Consider the following 18,055-nt stretch of genomic DNA (forward strand, 5'->3'; position numbering starts at 1 on the left):
CAATAACTGACATTTTTGGACACAACATTGACATTTGGAGTGGCATTTCCAACAGCCTGACAATCTTATAGCTTTCCCCTGCGGGGCCCCTTAGCCATTGAGTATAGGTACATATATGAGGAGCGTGGGGGGGGTGTAGAGCGTTTATGTACTGCCATTGCCAAAAATACAAAAAACAACAACAACAGAGTGTTGAGAGTGAATCAGAAAAGCTGCTGGAAGCGAAGAGAGCTGCAGATGCAGGAGGTCTCTCATTCACACTAAACACAGTCAGTAGATACATTAAAGTAAAAAACAAGACATCTTTAGCCATTTAAGTGTTAAACGATGAGGTTTTATTCTCATTTAGTTCTTTTTAATAGAAGAGCAATCGTTTCATTAGACACATTTGAGCACAGTCTTTGTGAAGCAATTACATTTATGAAATGCTTTGGTTATTTTCTACATGATTCATTAGGCACAGGTTAGCAAGGACCGACTGTAGCCAGGTGTAAATAACCAGGTGCTCTGAATTACAGTTTCTCCTCATGATGGCTGAGAATAAAGACGTTTTATTTCAGACTCTTTGAAACTTGATTAGTGACACTTCAGAATTAATTCTCAGGGTCACTTTGTGTGTTTCCCTCGAGTGGAAAAGTATGTAAACACACACACACACACACACACACACACACACACACACACACACACACACACGGAGAAGGCGAGCTTGTAGGTTGGTCAGTTCTTGAAGTCATTTGATTGGCTGGCTGAGGAGCTCACAGCTTGGCGTAGTCCTTCAGGATAACCTCCAGCTTCTGACTCAGCATGATGTTCCCTCTAACCTTCAGCTTGCCAGAGAAGAAGGCCTAACAAAGAAAACAACAAAGAAACACTTGAGCATTTTTTTTTCTTCCCAAAGAGCCACAGTCTCTTCTGTTTAGGAGCCGGCTGGCTGTTAATCGTTTTCAAGAACAAAGAGAGAGCAAAATGGGCCAAGACGCCTGCAGCTAACACCAACAAGGTCTCGGACAAAAGGGAATCTTTGGCTACCGGTTCTCTGGCAGCAGAACAATCAAAGAATATTATATTATTCATATCCACAAGGTACGGAGCCAAGCGTGCAGCAGAGAAGCGCCTTCACTGGGAAAAACTGAACCACTGCCGACTTGTACCGCTTTCCACAGATAAGATTTAAAAAAAAAAAAAAAAAAAAAATCAATCACATGATGGGGTTATGATGACCCTGCAATGACAGCGGTGTCCCTTTCAACCCCATCGACTAATCTTCCTCCAGCTGCTCCTTTTCATCATGAGGGAGAGTGGAAAAGCATCACCCAGCCCGATGACACTCTTTGTTAAGAGCGTGCACATGCGCTCCTCAGATCAATATCAGGCGCTCCGGGAAGCATATAAATTCTTTACAGTAGCCACATCCCATCTGTCATCGCCAGTGACAGATGGGAAGTACTGCCGATTGATTACCCCCGCCGAGAGCTTTCTGATCTGATAGATCATTGCATTCATTATTTTTTTAAAAATCTGACATGACGAGATCAGGGAGGTAGTCGTTACAGACTGAAGGGCTCCTCGAAGGCACTTTCCCTTTAATTACAATGTACTAGAAGTGATTTTAACATCCCAAAGAAGACGTGATTTAAAATATGAGGCTTTTTTTTAAAAACAAAACCACTTGGTCATAAAAGGATTTCTGCAGGTTTTTGTAAACTTTAACTAAAATATTTACCAGTGTGAGCACAGAAGCTTTAAAGAGCATGAAGCAGGTGAGTCACTGTGCAGAATTTTAAAAAAATAAATAAAAACAAGGTCATTCTTCACACAGCAACTAATTAACCTTGTTTTATTACGACTCGACAGTCACCTTCTGAGGGTTGAGCTTCCCCTGCACCACCTCCATGAAGTCTTCGTCCGACACAGTCATGGTCACATCCGCCTTTCCGCCGTAAGGCCCTTTGTGCAATGACCCGCTGCCGCTCTTCAGATCAATGGCTAAAGGAAAACGGCACAGAAGAAAAAAGCTAAATCAAAATCAAAGCTTCAAAATTGACCTGAACGGCTTATTTAACCCGTGACCTGTGTCTTAACCTTCGTTTCATGGGTGCGCGTGGGAGACAATCATATGATTTTTTTTTTTGAGAAAAGAAAGGAGGAGGAAGACAGTCGAGCACAAATTTACTACGGGACACTCCAGTGAGCAGCAGCACAATCAATTTTATGCTGACAGGAGGTTTGCGGCCTTGTAAATCCATCACAAAAATCACTCCCAACCCTCTCTGGGGAAATTTAAATGTGTGAACTCCGAACCACCCGAGCAACATGAGCAGCAGCCTTTGTCAGATATGTTTAGCAGACCAATTACAACACAATAAATCTGCCTGGAATACTTGAACCAACTTCCAAAAGTTGCATGTAAAAGGTTCAAATCTTTATTATTTCTTATTCTTTACTCATGTGCTCCCTTAAGAGTTGTCTAGCGCACCATCTCCCCCCATCTCACACCAGCCCTCTGCATGACCTTCTTCACTACATCCATTCATCTTCTGAGGTCTTCCTCTTTTCGTCCTCCCTGGCAGCTCCATATTTACTCCTCTGCACACATCCAAACCATCTCAGCCTTTCATCTCTTACTTTGTCTCTAGCTGTACCTCTGATGCACTCATTTCTAGTCTTCTCCATCCTGCTTACAAAAATGTTAACATCTGCAACTCCGCCTCCTGTCTTTCTGTCAGAGACACTGTGTCCAAACCATACATCATAGCAGGTCTCACTATCATCTTAGAAACCTTCCCTTTCACTCCTCCAGTCACAAATCACCCCTGATACTTGTCTCCACCCACTCCACTCTCATCTTCAGCCCTCTTGTGCACTGTCTGTTGCTTTGCAAGGTTGACCTCAGGTATTTAAACTCTCGCTGTTACACCTTTCCTTACAGACTTTTATTCCTCCACCTCTCCACGCCCTCTTCGATTTCCTTCCGTGTCTCACTGCAGATCACAGTGTAATCTGCAAAAATACTCCACGGGATGTTTGTAGTATTTATTTATTCCACATAAAAGTCAGGACCTTCTAAATATGATACAACCACCGCGCTGCATCAGACCTCCTTTGGTGCAACAGATCCACTGGCAAAGCAATCAGACAGCCCCTAGAAAAGGAATGGTATTGCACAGCTGCATGGTGCCCGGCTGTGAGCACACACTTCATTTAAGGATCTGTGCTCGCCATTGTGCAACTGTCATGATGAAGGTCGTTTTGTAGAACACTGGAACTTGACACTATAGTACAATCCCATCCAGCTCTCCTCATGATCTCTCCTCCACTAGACAGAAAGCCTTGAGGCGGCACATGTAGATGTGCTACCCTGGAGGAGCTGGACTACCTGTGCTACCTGATATTAAACTGACTCTATGTTATACTGATGATCAAATGTAGTTACCTGAACTAAAGTTATATTTTTATTCTCAAAGCATTCAGTAGACTTACTCCACTGTGCCGCTTTCTTCCCATCTTTCGTTATCTCCCAGCCGAACACAGCGTTCACCTTCTTGACCAGCTCTGAGCCCACGTCTTTGATACGACGGCCGATCTCTGCAAACACCAGCTCACTCTGAAGGCCACCTCCCTGCACGAATAAGTAGAAATGACATTAAAAGCTCATGTCCATTCTCATTTTCAGGATCCATTATCGTGATATGTCCCAAGTACAAATTCATTTTGTCCAAATTACCTACAAATACGAAAAAAGACATCAGGTGCTCTAGGACAGAGTTAGGTAAAATTGAATGGAGTATTTTCCGACTGATGTACCTGAGAGAGATTTTCTGGAGATGCTCCTGAGGCTCCGTGCAAATCCACATAGGCTCCTGCCAGCACGACTGCATCGGTCTCCTTCACCTGGATGAGAGAGACTGGAGCTGAAACTTCACTGTAGTGTAACATTTACCCATTCATCCCTAAAATTGTTCTGATTGTATCCAAGCCAAACTTAAAGACACTCACTTTGCACTGGATGTGAACTCTGTTGCCTTCCTTCCACATCTCAGTCTGCAGTGACTGACCCGGCATCACCGGCTTCACAAAGCGAACCTGAGGAGCAAAGGCGGGCGGTTAAGGAGAGCGAGGGTGGCGGATCTGCAGATACAGGTTTCTGAGATGGTAGCCATATTAACTCTTCACTTCTCACTCCTTTTTGCACACAAGCTTCCATCACAAAAAAAATGATTTCCAAAGCATAAAAGGAATTTCACATCAAAAAGCTTAAAGGCCTTGTGACAGAAATCAGGAGATGAAACCATAAAACAGTGTCAACGGTATTGCGGAGATAAAAAAAAAAAAAAAAAAAAGGAAGTAAGCTTCAGTGACACATCATTACAGCAGAGCCGTGCTGTGATGGAAATAAGGTGGGAGCAATCTGACACAGAATTAGATTATAAAATGTTGCGTTAATGTGAATCAGTCCATTACTGAAGTGTGAGACGTCATGGGAATGAATAAGAGAATATTAAACTATTGTCACGCTGTCGGGTGCAACGGATGACGTTAACCTGGAAAGCAATTTGTCTAAAGAAGCTGACGCAGCTGCACAAGTGGCCAAAATTAAACGCTGTCTAACATCTCGGTAAAGTTTCCGACCATGAAGATGATACTTTATGGCAGAATATTAATTTTGCAGGTCTACTTTTGCATTTTTATTGAGGTTATTCTGTCTCTGGAATATTAAACTTCAATCTCAATCAAAGATGATCGAAATCAAATGATTTTTTCCCTTCGTCTAAAGAAAGCCTCTCTGCGCACAGTCTGAATGACAGGTTCAGATGATATCTGTCAGTAATTGTCTGTTAGAGAAAACCATCTAGACAGAGGGTGGACCAGAGTAACGAACCACTCATCAGCTCTTTTCACCCTCAAAATCAAAGAGGAACCACTAACGTAAGACATTCTCTGAAATCACGAAAGTAGTCTTCGCATGAACTCGAAAGCCTCATTCGCAGGATCACACAGTTTAAAATCGCAGGTTACGCTCACCTTGATGGCCTTGAACCTGGAGGGGTCGTTGTCGGCGAACTGCTTGAGGACGTGTCTCGCAGCGAAGCCGAACGAACACAGGCCATGCAGGATGGGAGCTTTGAAGCCTGACCAGAGAGCACGTCGAGTACAGCATGTCACGTTTAAATAAGACCAAAATGCATTCAAAATACCAGACAAAGATTAAGTCCTAAGCAAAATTTAAAAAAAAAAACAAAAAAAACCCCCAACATGTTAGACTCTAACCTCCCATAGCAGCAAAGCTGGGGTCTATATGAAGAGGGTTCCAGTCTCCACTCAGGCGATACAAGGCAGCCTGTGACCACAGGGGAAACAGAAATTGTTTAGATCTATATCTAATTCATAAACCCCTGAACTTCTCATGCACAGATCTTGGATGAAATTAAATTATCATGAAGGCAATGGAAGAGATACCTAAAATAGGAATATCTTTGAAGTAATACAGTCACAGCCCTTTAAATTGCTTAAGGGATTTAGTTTTAAATTCCTCTTCTTTTTTTCCCCTGCATCACACAGTCAGCACCCCCCCCCCCTCCCCAAACACTTCTGCCTCTCTGAAAAACTTCACGTTTATTTCAGACCCACACGATATCACCCATATATTATAAATGCAGCTAATTTATTGTGCGGCAAAACCCACACAGACTCACTCACTTGGTCTCTTGTGGTTGAATCGATCACAACAGCATCTGGTGAGCGTTTAGGAGGAGGAACAGGAGGCTGGAAGCAGCACAAAACAAACACTTGACATGTGATAACATTTTTATTTATTTATTTATTTATTTTACATTTTCTTATACTGTCCCTTTAGTAAAACAGCTTGTATACAGAAAACTTACTTTGGCTTTCTCAGAGCTTCTCTTTCCTCCGAAGCCTCCAGCACCGACAACAAACACCGAAAACTGGTTGTAGCACACCAGCTCGTTGCCACTGTAGGTATTCACTGCAGGAAGCACAATTTCTTGCAGTTAATGACAAATATCAGAGCCAGAGAGAGCATTCATGTCCTTTTACTTAAGGGAAAGCAAATCCACAATGATCTTCTACTACTACTACTACTACTACACTTTATGTTAAAGCCCTACATGCAAAATCTTACTTCTGCAATGAATTGCACATAAAAAAATAAAATACACCCTTTTATTATTTCATAACTCAGTAGTTTCAGTCTTTTCCTCTGCATACAAACACACACACGCCTTAAGATTCTCCAAATCTATAAACTATATTGCATACCGTAGATACCTTACAATTAGAAATATTGTTCTTCTTAACTATTTTCGCAGTCTCTCACAGCAGAGAACCACTCCCAGCCCCTACTGTAAACGTACTGTGCTGGAAATAATTACATATAGGTCATATAATAGTATCACAAGGTGCTGCACATCCAAGAGCTGAATCTCCAGCTCCACCACATGCCTAAGAATGTGGAGGTCATGAAATTATTGACATGTTCAAGAAATCAGTTTTAGATGATGTGAGCTTTGCTGCATTATCCTGCTGGAAGCAGACATCAGGAGATGACGACACTCTGGTTATAAAAAGATGGACATGCTCAACAACAATCCTCAGGTAGGCCAAGTCATTTAAATGTTGCCCAGTTGTTGCCAAGTGTGACAAGAAAACATCCCCACACCATTATACTACCACCAGCCTGAACTGATGATACACCCTAGATTGGATTCATGCTTTTATGTTGTTTACACCAAATTCTGATCCAACAGTCTGAATGTGGCTAAAGAAATCGACACTCAGACCAGGCAACCTTTTGCTGGTCAATTTTGGTGAACCTGTGCAAGCCTCAGATTCCTGCTCTTTGCCAGAGTGGCACTCAACACTCGAGTGTTGTGCATTCAGAGATGCTTTTCTGCATACCTCCGATTTTAACAAATGGTTCCTTGTGTTAACGTTTCTCTTCCATCAGCTTGAAGCGGTCTGGCCATTATCTGACATCAGCAAGACACTTTTGTCCAGATAACGGACACTCCCTGCATAGTTTCTCTTGTGAGATGTGTGAAAAAAACCCAGCAGATCAATAGATCTGAATGTTCAACTAACGTCCAGCAAAACAGTCCCAGAAGACTTTTTATGTTTTGAAGTGAGATGTCTTTGAGATTCAGAAAGCTAAACTCATCCTTGTGCAGTACACGATTTCTACGCAGTGAGAAACTTATTAAAACATTTAAACAAACATCCCTAGTGTGGCAAAGACACTGAACGACGGTGAATTCAACATACTTACACATATCATTACCTGTAATAATAAACAGACGGGGGTAAAAACAAACCAGCCAGACACAAGCCAGAGCAGGAGGAAGCGCACGAATAACCGCATGGAAGCCGAATGAAGAGGAACAATTAGCAGCTTATCAGAAGGAATCAAATCCTCTTCATAGTCGACGCGCTGCCTGATTAATTTAATTAAGTCAATTCAAAACATAACAGGCACAGAGACAAACAAAGCTGTTTGTATGAGACATGACTGTGACAGGCCATCTTACTGAAATGACTTTATCCTAACAGAAGCTGACTGGTTTTGTGTGCATGAAGACGTTTCTGTGAAGACTCCAGGGAACCTTGTGTCCCATGCTATTTGTTTTAAGTTGGATTAATTATAAATCAGAGTTGCTCTAACATCCTCCATCTCTATGGACTTGTCCAACAAAAATAAGAGCCGCTCTCAGTCCCTTATTTCAGTCCCTGCAGACACAGACTGTAAATTAACTCGTGTTAATTCAGCCTTAGAGGCGACTCTCAGGAAGAAACACATTAAAGTGGTAAAAACAAATGAATATGGAATAAATACTGTAAATGATATCACCTGCTTGGCCTATATGGCAAAAGAAAAAAAGAAACCTTACCATCCAGGAGGATGACGGCTCCAGATCCTTTATCCAACACGTCTGCTATCGTGGCCTCAGAGGTAAGTTTACCTGAAAATGTATTTTATTTATTTATTTATTTAATCCAAGCCCTGCAAACTATTACCTCTCTAGTTTTAAGTCAAAGTATCTGACATAAGATCAATTAATACTTTGTAAACATACAAACTCTAAAAGCCTTGAGACAAATCTCTAAACCTCTCTGTAGCATGTGCTGGATCCTCAATTCTCCAATTACAGATTAGTCAGTCAGAAAGTTAATCTGCAGTAGGTTAATTACTAAAGTCAATTTTCAAGCCAAAACACCAAGACTCACAAGGGTGTGCTACTTCTCCTTGTCTTAAATAATGGATAACTAAATAGAGTTTTGGGTGTTACAACCAGAAAAAACACCATCTGGTTTCAAATAAGTATTTTTAATGATCACTTTGTACAAAGCAAGGACATGTCGGCTACTGTGAGAAACTCTGAGGCATTCATCTTTAAGAAAAACAAAAGCCGTTCTCTGTAATGGTAACGCATGAGGCAGAGCTGGGCTCCTCACAATCCTATTAGTCCTGTTATAGGACACGTGCAAAATGCATCAATGCTTTTGAGGTAACCTCGGTCATATCAGAGTTTAGATTTCTAGACTCATTATTAAAAAAAAAATGAGACTGAAAATACCCATCCATGTAAATACACCTAAACTTGTCCCTTGCTGTATGTAATGTGTTATCCACTGCAGTGTGATTTAGGCTAAAGTGACACAAAAAGGCTCTAAAAGTGCTTTTAATAAGCAGAAATGTTTAAACGCTAAAAGAAATAAATGTTTGGAGTCGATATTCAATTCTAAATCACAACAACGCCGGCTGCTCCCTCATTTTTCACAGTGGCTGGATCCACATGTTTGATTTGGCACCGATTTTATGCTGGATGCTGATGCAACACTCCTATTTATCAGGCTTGAGACTGGCAGTGGGAGTACACTAGCTTCTGAGCCCCCAAGGCTGGCTGTGTTTCCTCCCAGTCTAAAACCAGGGATCTTGCTTGTGAAAAGCAAATGTGTCAACCAGTACACCATGGAGCCACAAGGAAGCGCTATATAAAATACTTTAGTTATAATCTCAGTAAGTTAATTTTTCCAGTCTTTTATGGGTTCAGTGGGCAGATTGACACGTTTTGTTTTCACGTTTCATGAAGTTTTTAACCAAACTTTGTAGATTCCATGTCTGGACAACCTTGAGCTTTGCTTGTGCGTTTTACATCAAACAAACATTTGCAGGCATGGCCAAAATAACTGAATCTAATAATATCTTGTAATGAGACTGTAACAACTGTAAAAGCTACAGAATGCACACATCTGGCCTACGGCAAAATGCCTCACATGATCAGAAATGCCAAGTTGTAAAAAAACAAAAACCGTACACAACTTTCACGCTCTGTCTCTTATGCGCTTTCAGCTACAAACATGCTCCCAACCCTCGGCAGGTCAAAGCTCCACGCCGCTGCCAGCTCCGAGAGCTGCAAGCCAGCTGCAAGGACAGAGAGCCCGCCATCGCAGCTGTGAGCAAGTCCTGCAAGAAGGCAGCAGCGGCAGCTGCCAGAGTCAGGAGCTGTAAACAAGCTGCTTCATCTCCCAGAATTTCTCCAGCAATTTAAAAAAAACCAATTCTTTCTGCAGAATTATCAGAGGGAAAATACCTGAAGTTGGCAGAGGTTTGTAAAGCTCCAAGTACTGCTCCCCATGCAACACCTAGAAAACAAACAAACAAAAAGAAAAACGAATATATCAGTTGCGACATATAATTATAAGAGGCATAAAGCCTCAGTTACTGTTTTAAGCAAGACTTTGTAAAGTGTTATAACAGGGTGCTTTTTTCCCCCGCTCTTTAATGCCAGCTTGTGCTTCCTCGTATTTCCTCTCCTCCCAATACTCAGAAACTGTCACTGCCCCGCCCCCTCTCTCTACCATGATCTTTTAAATCCATGAACTTGCCTTGAGGAAACTAGAGAGGAAGCTTCTGGAGGAACTAAGAGCTTTTATAATCAAGTGGCGTGATGCATAAACTCCTCACCTCCGTGTGACAGTTGATTCTTACAGCGCTTACTTTGTAGTGTTTGTGCATATGGATCAACAGATAATAAAACAGAACACAGTCAGACGGCGAGATGCATTGCAAAGAAAGAACAAACGCCAGTGATTGGTGCTGCTAATAGGACGAAGATGATAAATCATCAGCTCCATTAACAAAGTTAGGAATCTAAATATATAAAAGGCCAGGTGATTAAGCTGTTTGGCGCATCACAGCTAACTGACATCGCTTAAGACTGATGTTGGGGTGTTAAGCATTTCTCATTCGGCAGCTCCGGCTTATCCATCCTTGTATCGTTCCCTCACGCTCTTGCTGCAAAGATGCGACAAAGAGATGCAAGCGTAACCGCCGATGGGATGCATTAGCATAATTAAAAGCATCCCGTACGATACGAACATGTACGTACAACAACAACAAAAGTCAAACTCAGCTGCACACAAGGACAAATACAGACACAGCAGACATCAACATGCACGTTTTCTAACCTGGGTAAAATCTATGTTGAGTCCAGGGACTGAGCTCAGACCACCATCCATCATAGCTGCCTGGGAGGGAATGACCCCGAAGGTGGGGAGGCAGCTGAAGTCCGGATGGCCTTCATACAGGAACCTACATTAAAATGCAAGTGTTAGTGCTCAGTGAAACAGCATACCTCTGTAGGAATAGGTTGCTGACAGATAAAAATAACAGCACAGATGGCTGCACAGGCGTTTCAGCGTGGATGGAATCCAGCGCATTCTTCCCCCTCCATGCAGGTCAAGGTAACAGTAATGATTGAAGCCATGATTAGCATTATTTTCTGTCCAATTTCATGTAATTTGCCTTTTTACAACTACTGAGGAAACTACAGTCAATAACACAAACACATGCAGAATCACACCTCAGATGGTCTGGGTCCTTGGTGGACATGCCGACACCCAGCGCATACAGGATACACTGGGTGTGGTTGAAGCTGAAAGTGGTTGGAGGAAGTTTTTGTCCCACTGCTTTAGTCTGAGAAAAGAAAGAAGAGAAAACAGAAAGGGGATTAAAACAAAAAAAGGTGTAATTTAAAGAAAGAAAACAAGTTGCATCACAAAAATCACACCATAATGGTTTAGCCTCACAGCTACTCGGTAAGAAGGATCAAGCAAACATTTAGAGTGAATGCGTCAGTGTCAGTACACCATGTAATGGAACTACAGACACACCAAGAGAAAAGGCATTTCTAAATGGTTGCATGTATTTTTTAGGACGCTGAAATGAACAAGATCATTTAAGAAAACACTGAGGAGCAGATGAAATGCCGGCTTATGAGAAGATCTGTTGCTTCGCTTCAGGTGCCGGTGATAAATCTTTAAATGCACCCCTCCCTCTTTCAAAAATTTATTCAATCTGACAACAATTAGGCTGCAGACATCCAGTGTAAACAAGTGAGTGCATATCTTCCAAAGTTAGAAGGAAATTTGTTAGAAAGACTTTTTTTTGTTATCACCCTCGGCTGTTGTTAAGCAGTGAGTCGCTGTCTAGAGTAACACAAAGAAATTTTGCAGTTAATCGTTACTGTGGATCGTTTCCTCTTCGCTCATCTGACTCTGACTTGATTAGATTTAATCACCCATCACATTACAAGCGCATTAAAGAGTTTATCATCAGGTCTGAAAAAGAGGTGTCCACACCAAAGCCTGACTGCTGTCTTAAAAGATTTTGCTGAACTTATTCTTTAATATACAAGAACCACGTAGAAAACAAAAAAGTATGCATAAATGCTAATAAAATATTACAAAAGGAGACCGCATCAGAAGATATAAAAAGATTCTCCCCAGATGATCACATATTTGATTTGGCTGTGATCTGTGAGGGAGGTAGTTTGAGGACTCGTGGGACCTCAGAGTTGAAAGGAATCAGCAGTTCAGAAATGTACTCCTGTGTCGCACCAGGCAGAGCTTTGTGAGCGATCAGCACAATCAGTCCAAAACAATCCTGGTCTTGAACGGTGGCCAGCGCAGGGAGGCCAGAAATTGAGCCATGTTAAATTTGTGCTTGCACTTCTCTTAACGAGCAGCCGGAAAATGAACCGAAACTCCTGAACACGCCATCGCAGTAATCGAGTGTTAATGACAAAGTCACAAATGTCTTTTAAAGGCCTCAGCGGTATTGTAAATATTTTAAAGCCCTCGTTAATTCCTGGGTGAGGTTGGTAGGAGGTTGTTACTGGTAGAAGTTTTATGAATATAGCATATCTGAATAATTTTCTCCGGCCTGACTGAAACTCATCATGAAACCACCAAAAGAAGAAATATCTTTTGAAAGGATGGTGCAAAAAATAAATAATTTTTTCAGAATTTTAAGGCCTTGATAAAAATGCCATTTCTCAATCCTAGAAACTGAGGTCTGATTAAATAAATATTTTATTTGTCAGCATAATATTGTCAAATTTAAATATGCTTGAGTGCATCCTATAAACTCAAAACTGCTTAAAAATGTATTTTTAACTGAAGGATAAAACATATTCCAGGAAAAGCATGAAGGTCCTCGGGGTTCTCAGAAGCAGCTTTCTGTGTAATATGAATGTTGTTTATCATTGTACTGAAGCACTAGTACGCGACACATAAGAGCACAAACTGTATTAAGTGTCTGACTCAAACAGAGCAGGAAAGGGGGTGAAACGGTCCCGCCGACTCCTTCATGTTAGCAAGTATTATTAAGACATACAAGAAATCCAGTTAAAGCGCACTATAAATATACATCTCTGGCAACATTACAGTCACAGCAGTACTGCAGTTACTCATTTGTCATGTTTACAGCCACTGTGCTGTAAATAAGACAGCTATTGTTCGAAACAATATTGCTTGGCAGAATGGTGCGATTCACACTCTGCATAATATCACCTCTCAGCTGATCGAAAGACATCATAAAACCTGGCCTCTGGAGAGCAGTTTTTAATTAAAACTGCATTTAAATGCAGATGTGGGGAATTGTGTGTTTTCAGACCAATTCCAGCTTCCCAGTACTTGGGAATATTATTAGTGCCTGCTCTCCTGCATGCACACGGCGAGATTAAAGCTGCAGTTGAGGAGCGGGGATAAAAAGCAGTAGTGGCTTGTGTAGGAGTAAGTCAAGTTAGTCAGTTACTTGAGTGAGATGATATGGGAGAGGGGGAAAAAAAAAAAGGTTTAAAGCAAAAGGATAGCTTTGTTATCCGGTCTATCTTCACTCATTTACTGTCTGCTCCACACTGCAGATCTATGTTTTTGTTTCTCTTCTTTCCATCTATTATTCAGTGTACAAATATGTAACTTCAAATTAAGCTTGCTGATATTTTGCCACTTTTTCCTCATATATTAATTATTGCTTTTCCAATGAAGAGTCAGACTGGTGATAAAATTTTAATTGTTACTCAGTTGATCAAAACACATGATACACAGTACTCTGTTAATTCTGTTTGATAAATCCATAACAACTGTTTCACCTCCACCTGAAACTGATGCACATTTTAAGTCATGATTGAGATTTTTGCATTTGTCCTATTGTTTTTTCAGATATTTTTGTTAGTCATGCAAAACCATGTTGCTAAATATATCAATATAACACTAAAGTTACACGAATAATAAAGCACACTTTATGGGCATTTTTATAATACTTGTACTCCTTATATTGTTGCCAATTTCTGATAAAGTACACCAACCTAAAACTAAAGGAGTACTTGCAGTTGCTTCATTATTCCCCAAGCAGTTATCAGCAGATGGATCCACATATTTGGGTTGGCACAGACTTTTCACTCTTCCTGGCACAATCCTCACATTTATCCCAGATTGGGACCGGCACTAGGAGTTCACTACCTTGTGACAGTTTTTTTTTCCTTCCCTACACTTAGCTTTTTATGTATTAAAGGAGAAGGAGGATAATGTGATCATCCCAGGCACACAACTGCTGTTGTCTCAAGACGAGAGGATTTAAAACAAGAGTATGAATGTAACTAAGACTGATTGGCAGCCATGAAATATGAATATATGAAATACCTTGATATCCACCTTGCATGTGGAGAGAGGTCAATACAATACCAAGAAAGTCACATGTGTGTCTTGGGTGACACATGCACCCAGCAATCATCAAAATTCCTACAATAACTCTGGCGGTCAACCAGAATTCATATACCCTTAGTTACAGTTTTAACTCTTGTTTCATTCCATTGTTCCTGACTGCAAGAGACGGCATGAAATACCCGGATGACCCATACCCACAAAGTCAGAGGGGATCTCCACTCACCACAAGCTCAGACTGCAGGGAAAAGGGGTGGGGGGTAGCCATATTACCCCTGTAGAAGCAGGCAAAGAAGGAAGCCCAACCAACAGCGGCACAGAATTTGGAAACCTCAAAGTCTTTAAGCTCCTGAAGTGGTATCAACAACCGAGTGTGAAAGGAGTTCCCTTCCTGTGCCCATAACGGACAAAGAATGCATCCGTTATAGAACTCAGCATTCGTGCCAATCTACAGTCTTACAGCCTGAAAAGGGCAAAGTTGACATTATAACACAGGTCCTCTGCCCCCTCTCTGAGTGCCAAAGGCAGACAAAATAATAGGTATGACAGGTGGACAGCATTCTGGAAAGAAAAGAAGTGATGAGCAACAAAGCAATCCCACGCCCATTAGGATGACAACACAAACAGTCCATGGCAGCAGACAGGACATGAAGTTCAGTTACATGCTTTGTTGATGCAACAGTGAGAAGAAAGGCAGTCTTACCAGATAACCATCTCTGGTAACTCCCCTCGAGGGGTTCAAAGGATGGAGAAGACGAAGCTTCCAGAACAATTGTGTTTTCCATGAAGGAAGTGACAGCATGTTGTGGCCAAAGGCAAAGAGCACCATTCAGAAAATGACCCACCAGAGGATGACACCCAACATAACAATTATCCACCACAACATGATGGGCTGAGACAGGCGCGACATACACTTGGATAGTTAAGACTGAGAGCCGGTGGTTCAGTAACATTTGGAAATACAAGCTTAGAGCACTGCTAAGGGACCACATGTTGATCTTTACATCAGCTGGAAATGAGCTTTCACCTATTGGTAATACAATACCCTAACTGATGATGCCCAATTATTTAATATGGTCTGGGCCCGGGTTTCCTCACAAGAACTCAAAGGTTTGCCCAGCCCTTGAGTGACCATACATATAGATGAAGGGGATCTGAGTGTGGAAGAAAAAACACACCCCTGCAGCCGAGATAGGACATCAAAACTCAGTGGGATCACTGGGAACCAAACCCTCCCTGGTCAGTATGTATCCCTCTATCCTGTGAAGCGCATGAGCAAAGGAAGCAAGAGAAGACATACAGCAGGCAATCTGGCCAGGGGTGTGCCAGTGTGTGCTCTGGTAGCCTAGTTGGTTTTAAGGGAGAGAAGAACAGTAGATTGCTTTGGAAATGTTGAGACACCAAACAGGTCGACTGTCACACCGCCATATATCCTTTCACTGGGACAGGGCTTCTAGCAGCACGCCTGCAGCCTCATTGTGCACGCCTGTTAAAAAGCCAGATACCTCATCAGGTTGCTTGCACCACTTAGCTCACATATGTAATTTTGACAGCATTACGTCTTCATCCCTGTGCATGTGTGCGATGGATATCCAGTTATTTCATACAGTCTCTTGCAGTCAGATAGAATGAAACAGATCAGGGCTGCACTATGGCCTAATATAAGATAACTAAAGACTATTGAGTTTTGAATAAGGCCAACCTACTTTAGTAAAAAGTGCAAGAACAAAAATATATGGCTCACACAATAAACATAATAAATACATTTCAATATAATAGAGTTCTATTTCTGTCTGCTTTATGGAAGCGTTAGAAAGATTAACCTTGAAACCTGGAGTTTGAATTGCATTATGAAAAAAAGGTGCTTTCTTTTCTTTTTCACCCCATTTAGAAAACAACATAGAAACACGTCTCTGTATGAACCAAGATATTTCAATGACACTACCATAATTACTACTGTCGAATGAACATGGCACTAAACTAGAATAAAAACCTCTATATTTTAACCTTGCTATGCCTCTGGTATATTGCTTTGCCTACATAAATGTTACAACAAATAATATTTTGGGCTATCAGACCTGTATACAGATTGAGCTCCATGGCATGCCAGCAATACAGAAGCAGCACAGCTGATAACTTAAGCAGTGTGTGTACCTCTTAGCATGACAAGGACAAAGGCACAAATGCAACTAGCAGAGCATGTGTGGGCAGAACTACACACAGACACACACAAACGTCAGCCGAGGACACGGTTGTGATGTTTGTCTTGAGGCTACAGTGTGACTCTGTTCCAAATCTCCTAACCAGGGAGCCACAAAAGCTCAGAGAGCCACAGCAGAGAGGATAGTGATACACAAGAGTGAGTATACCTCATTTCACATTTAGGCACTGAATCATGATATTATTGAACCTGGCTAGTAAGTGCTGTTAATGACTCACAGGATTTAAAAGAACAGTTTGCAAAAAAAGGTAATTTTGAGAAGGCAAATCAATAAAACACCAAGAAACAAAATGTGCAACCATAAGACACAGCAGAAGAAAAAATTATTTAGCCAAGGCAGCTAGTAATACTGACATTATCTTTGACTTGTACAATTTATTGTCGTTAGAGCCTACAACTGGGTGAAAGTATGGATATACACTAGACAGGCCTGTTGCAGGCCTATTTATCTTATTTCATACTTGTGCATGAAAGTTTTGTTGCTGTTGTTTAACATAGTTTTGAAATCTTGTTTTTTATAAAACATTTTATGTGTAAAATGAGAAAAAAATCAAACAAAATCTGATTCTAAAATATACAAACATTCCACAAGTGCTCATATTTCTTTATTGTTTTTAGACATTTGATTCCATTATACAAATGTTTCACTGTCAGCTTTTTTTTTTTTTTTTTTTTTTTAATTTCTACATGAATCCATTGTGGCCATTTACTGAAAACCCCAAATATTGTCCAGAAATGTATAGGCATGCATTTGGTGTACACTGTAACCACTGAACCATTAAAACACCCTCACTGTGCATCATCTAGCACCTAATATTCCAATTAGGAATTCCACTATTCCATGAATAGTGGAATTGTAAAGCACTTTGAGGGTTTCGAAAAGCGCTATATAAATGCAATCCATTATTATTATTAATAATATTCTTAAGCAATGCATTACCTAACCAATGCACAACGGCAACACAATTCAAAATAAGTTTATAAATATTTGTGCAAAAAGAGAATTCGGTTTGAGTAGCATTTTGGACATCTGTTGGTCAGTTTAACTACTGCATACTACACGCAGCTCAATGCAAGCTCAATTTGGCCATTTGTGTGGAGAACCATGTTGGGATGCAGCACTACTTGCAGCTTGGTGTTTTTTTTAGGAACTCAGCCATGTTTGAGCTGTAACAAGTTCCCTTTTCTGAGCTTCAGTAACAGGAAACACAGTAAAGTAAAGGAGAACATATCCAGGGATTCATCGCTGCTCTGTGGTGCTCCAACAGCTTAGGAACTTTACATTTTAAAAGCTAGTTTGAGCAGGCTCTTGTCTGGTACCATCCAATATTTACAGGTGACATCCAAGTACACATGCATGTCGTAGAAGCAGTTTCTGAGTGGTTTATTATTGTTCCCAACTAAATTTAATGTGTTGACATTAGAAAGTCATGATTTGCCATATTTGAAACACTGTTTAGAGCTGCATGTGTCATTATGACCCAGCTATATCAGAGAGTAGAACAGTCTCAGTAGGAAGAATGATAGAAATTAAATGAAGAAGACAAAACAGATGACTGAGTAACACCGATGGCAATAAGGTTAAGAACTGCAGAAGCCAGGAAACAGTGGAAAACTTTAAAAAACATCTTGTATGTCTGTTTTTTTACATCATAAAAAGGAAAGCATGAATGGATATGGGTTTCTTTATTCATGTTTCCTAAATGCATCCCAGATGCATTAGATAATAAAGTCCTGATGTTTTTTAATTAACCCTCTCAGGCTCAAATTAAACTTTTTGTTGCTAATGCACAGCCAAGTCCTGCAGTG

General features: G+C 40.9%; 1 protein-coding gene across 2 annotated transcripts in view; it reads right to left on the reverse strand.

Annotated features, from left to right (window-relative positions):
• Window positions 1-312: 312 nt before the first annotated feature.
• The window catches only part of hsd17b4 (hydroxysteroid (17-beta) dehydrogenase 4), a 32,712-nt gene continuing 14,969 nt past the window's right edge, over window positions 313-18,055 (reverse strand). For both annotated transcript variants that reach the window (XM_026186962.1, XM_026186963.1), the window contains exons 13-25: window positions 10,884-10,996; window positions 10,489-10,612; window positions 9,612-9,663; window positions 7,908-7,979; window positions 5,886-5,989; window positions 5,701-5,766; window positions 5,272-5,341; window positions 5,026-5,132; window positions 4,000-4,086; window positions 3,808-3,894; window positions 3,484-3,622; window positions 1,862-1,989; window positions 313-848 (exon numbers count right to left, since the gene is read on the reverse strand). In XM_026186962.1, the coding sequence (XP_026042747.1) occupies window positions 759-848; window positions 1,862-1,989; window positions 3,484-3,622; window positions 3,808-3,894; window positions 4,000-4,086; window positions 5,026-5,132; window positions 5,272-5,341; window positions 5,701-5,766; window positions 5,886-5,989; window positions 7,908-7,979; window positions 9,612-9,663; window positions 10,489-10,612; window positions 10,884-10,996 (1,239 nt within the window). In that variant the 3' untranslated portion in view covers window positions 313-758. The remainder of the gene's footprint in view (window positions 849-1,861; window positions 1,990-3,483; window positions 3,623-3,807; window positions 3,895-3,999; window positions 4,087-5,025; window positions 5,133-5,271; window positions 5,342-5,700; window positions 5,767-5,885; window positions 5,990-7,907; window positions 7,980-9,611; window positions 9,664-10,488; window positions 10,613-10,883; window positions 10,997-18,055) is intronic.

Source organism: Astatotilapia calliptera, chromosome 12, assembly GCF_900246225.1.
Source record: "Astatotilapia calliptera chromosome 12, fAstCal1.2, whole genome shotgun sequence".
Classification (NCBI taxonomy): Eukaryota; Metazoa; Chordata; class Actinopteri; order Cichliformes; family Cichlidae; genus Astatotilapia; species Astatotilapia calliptera.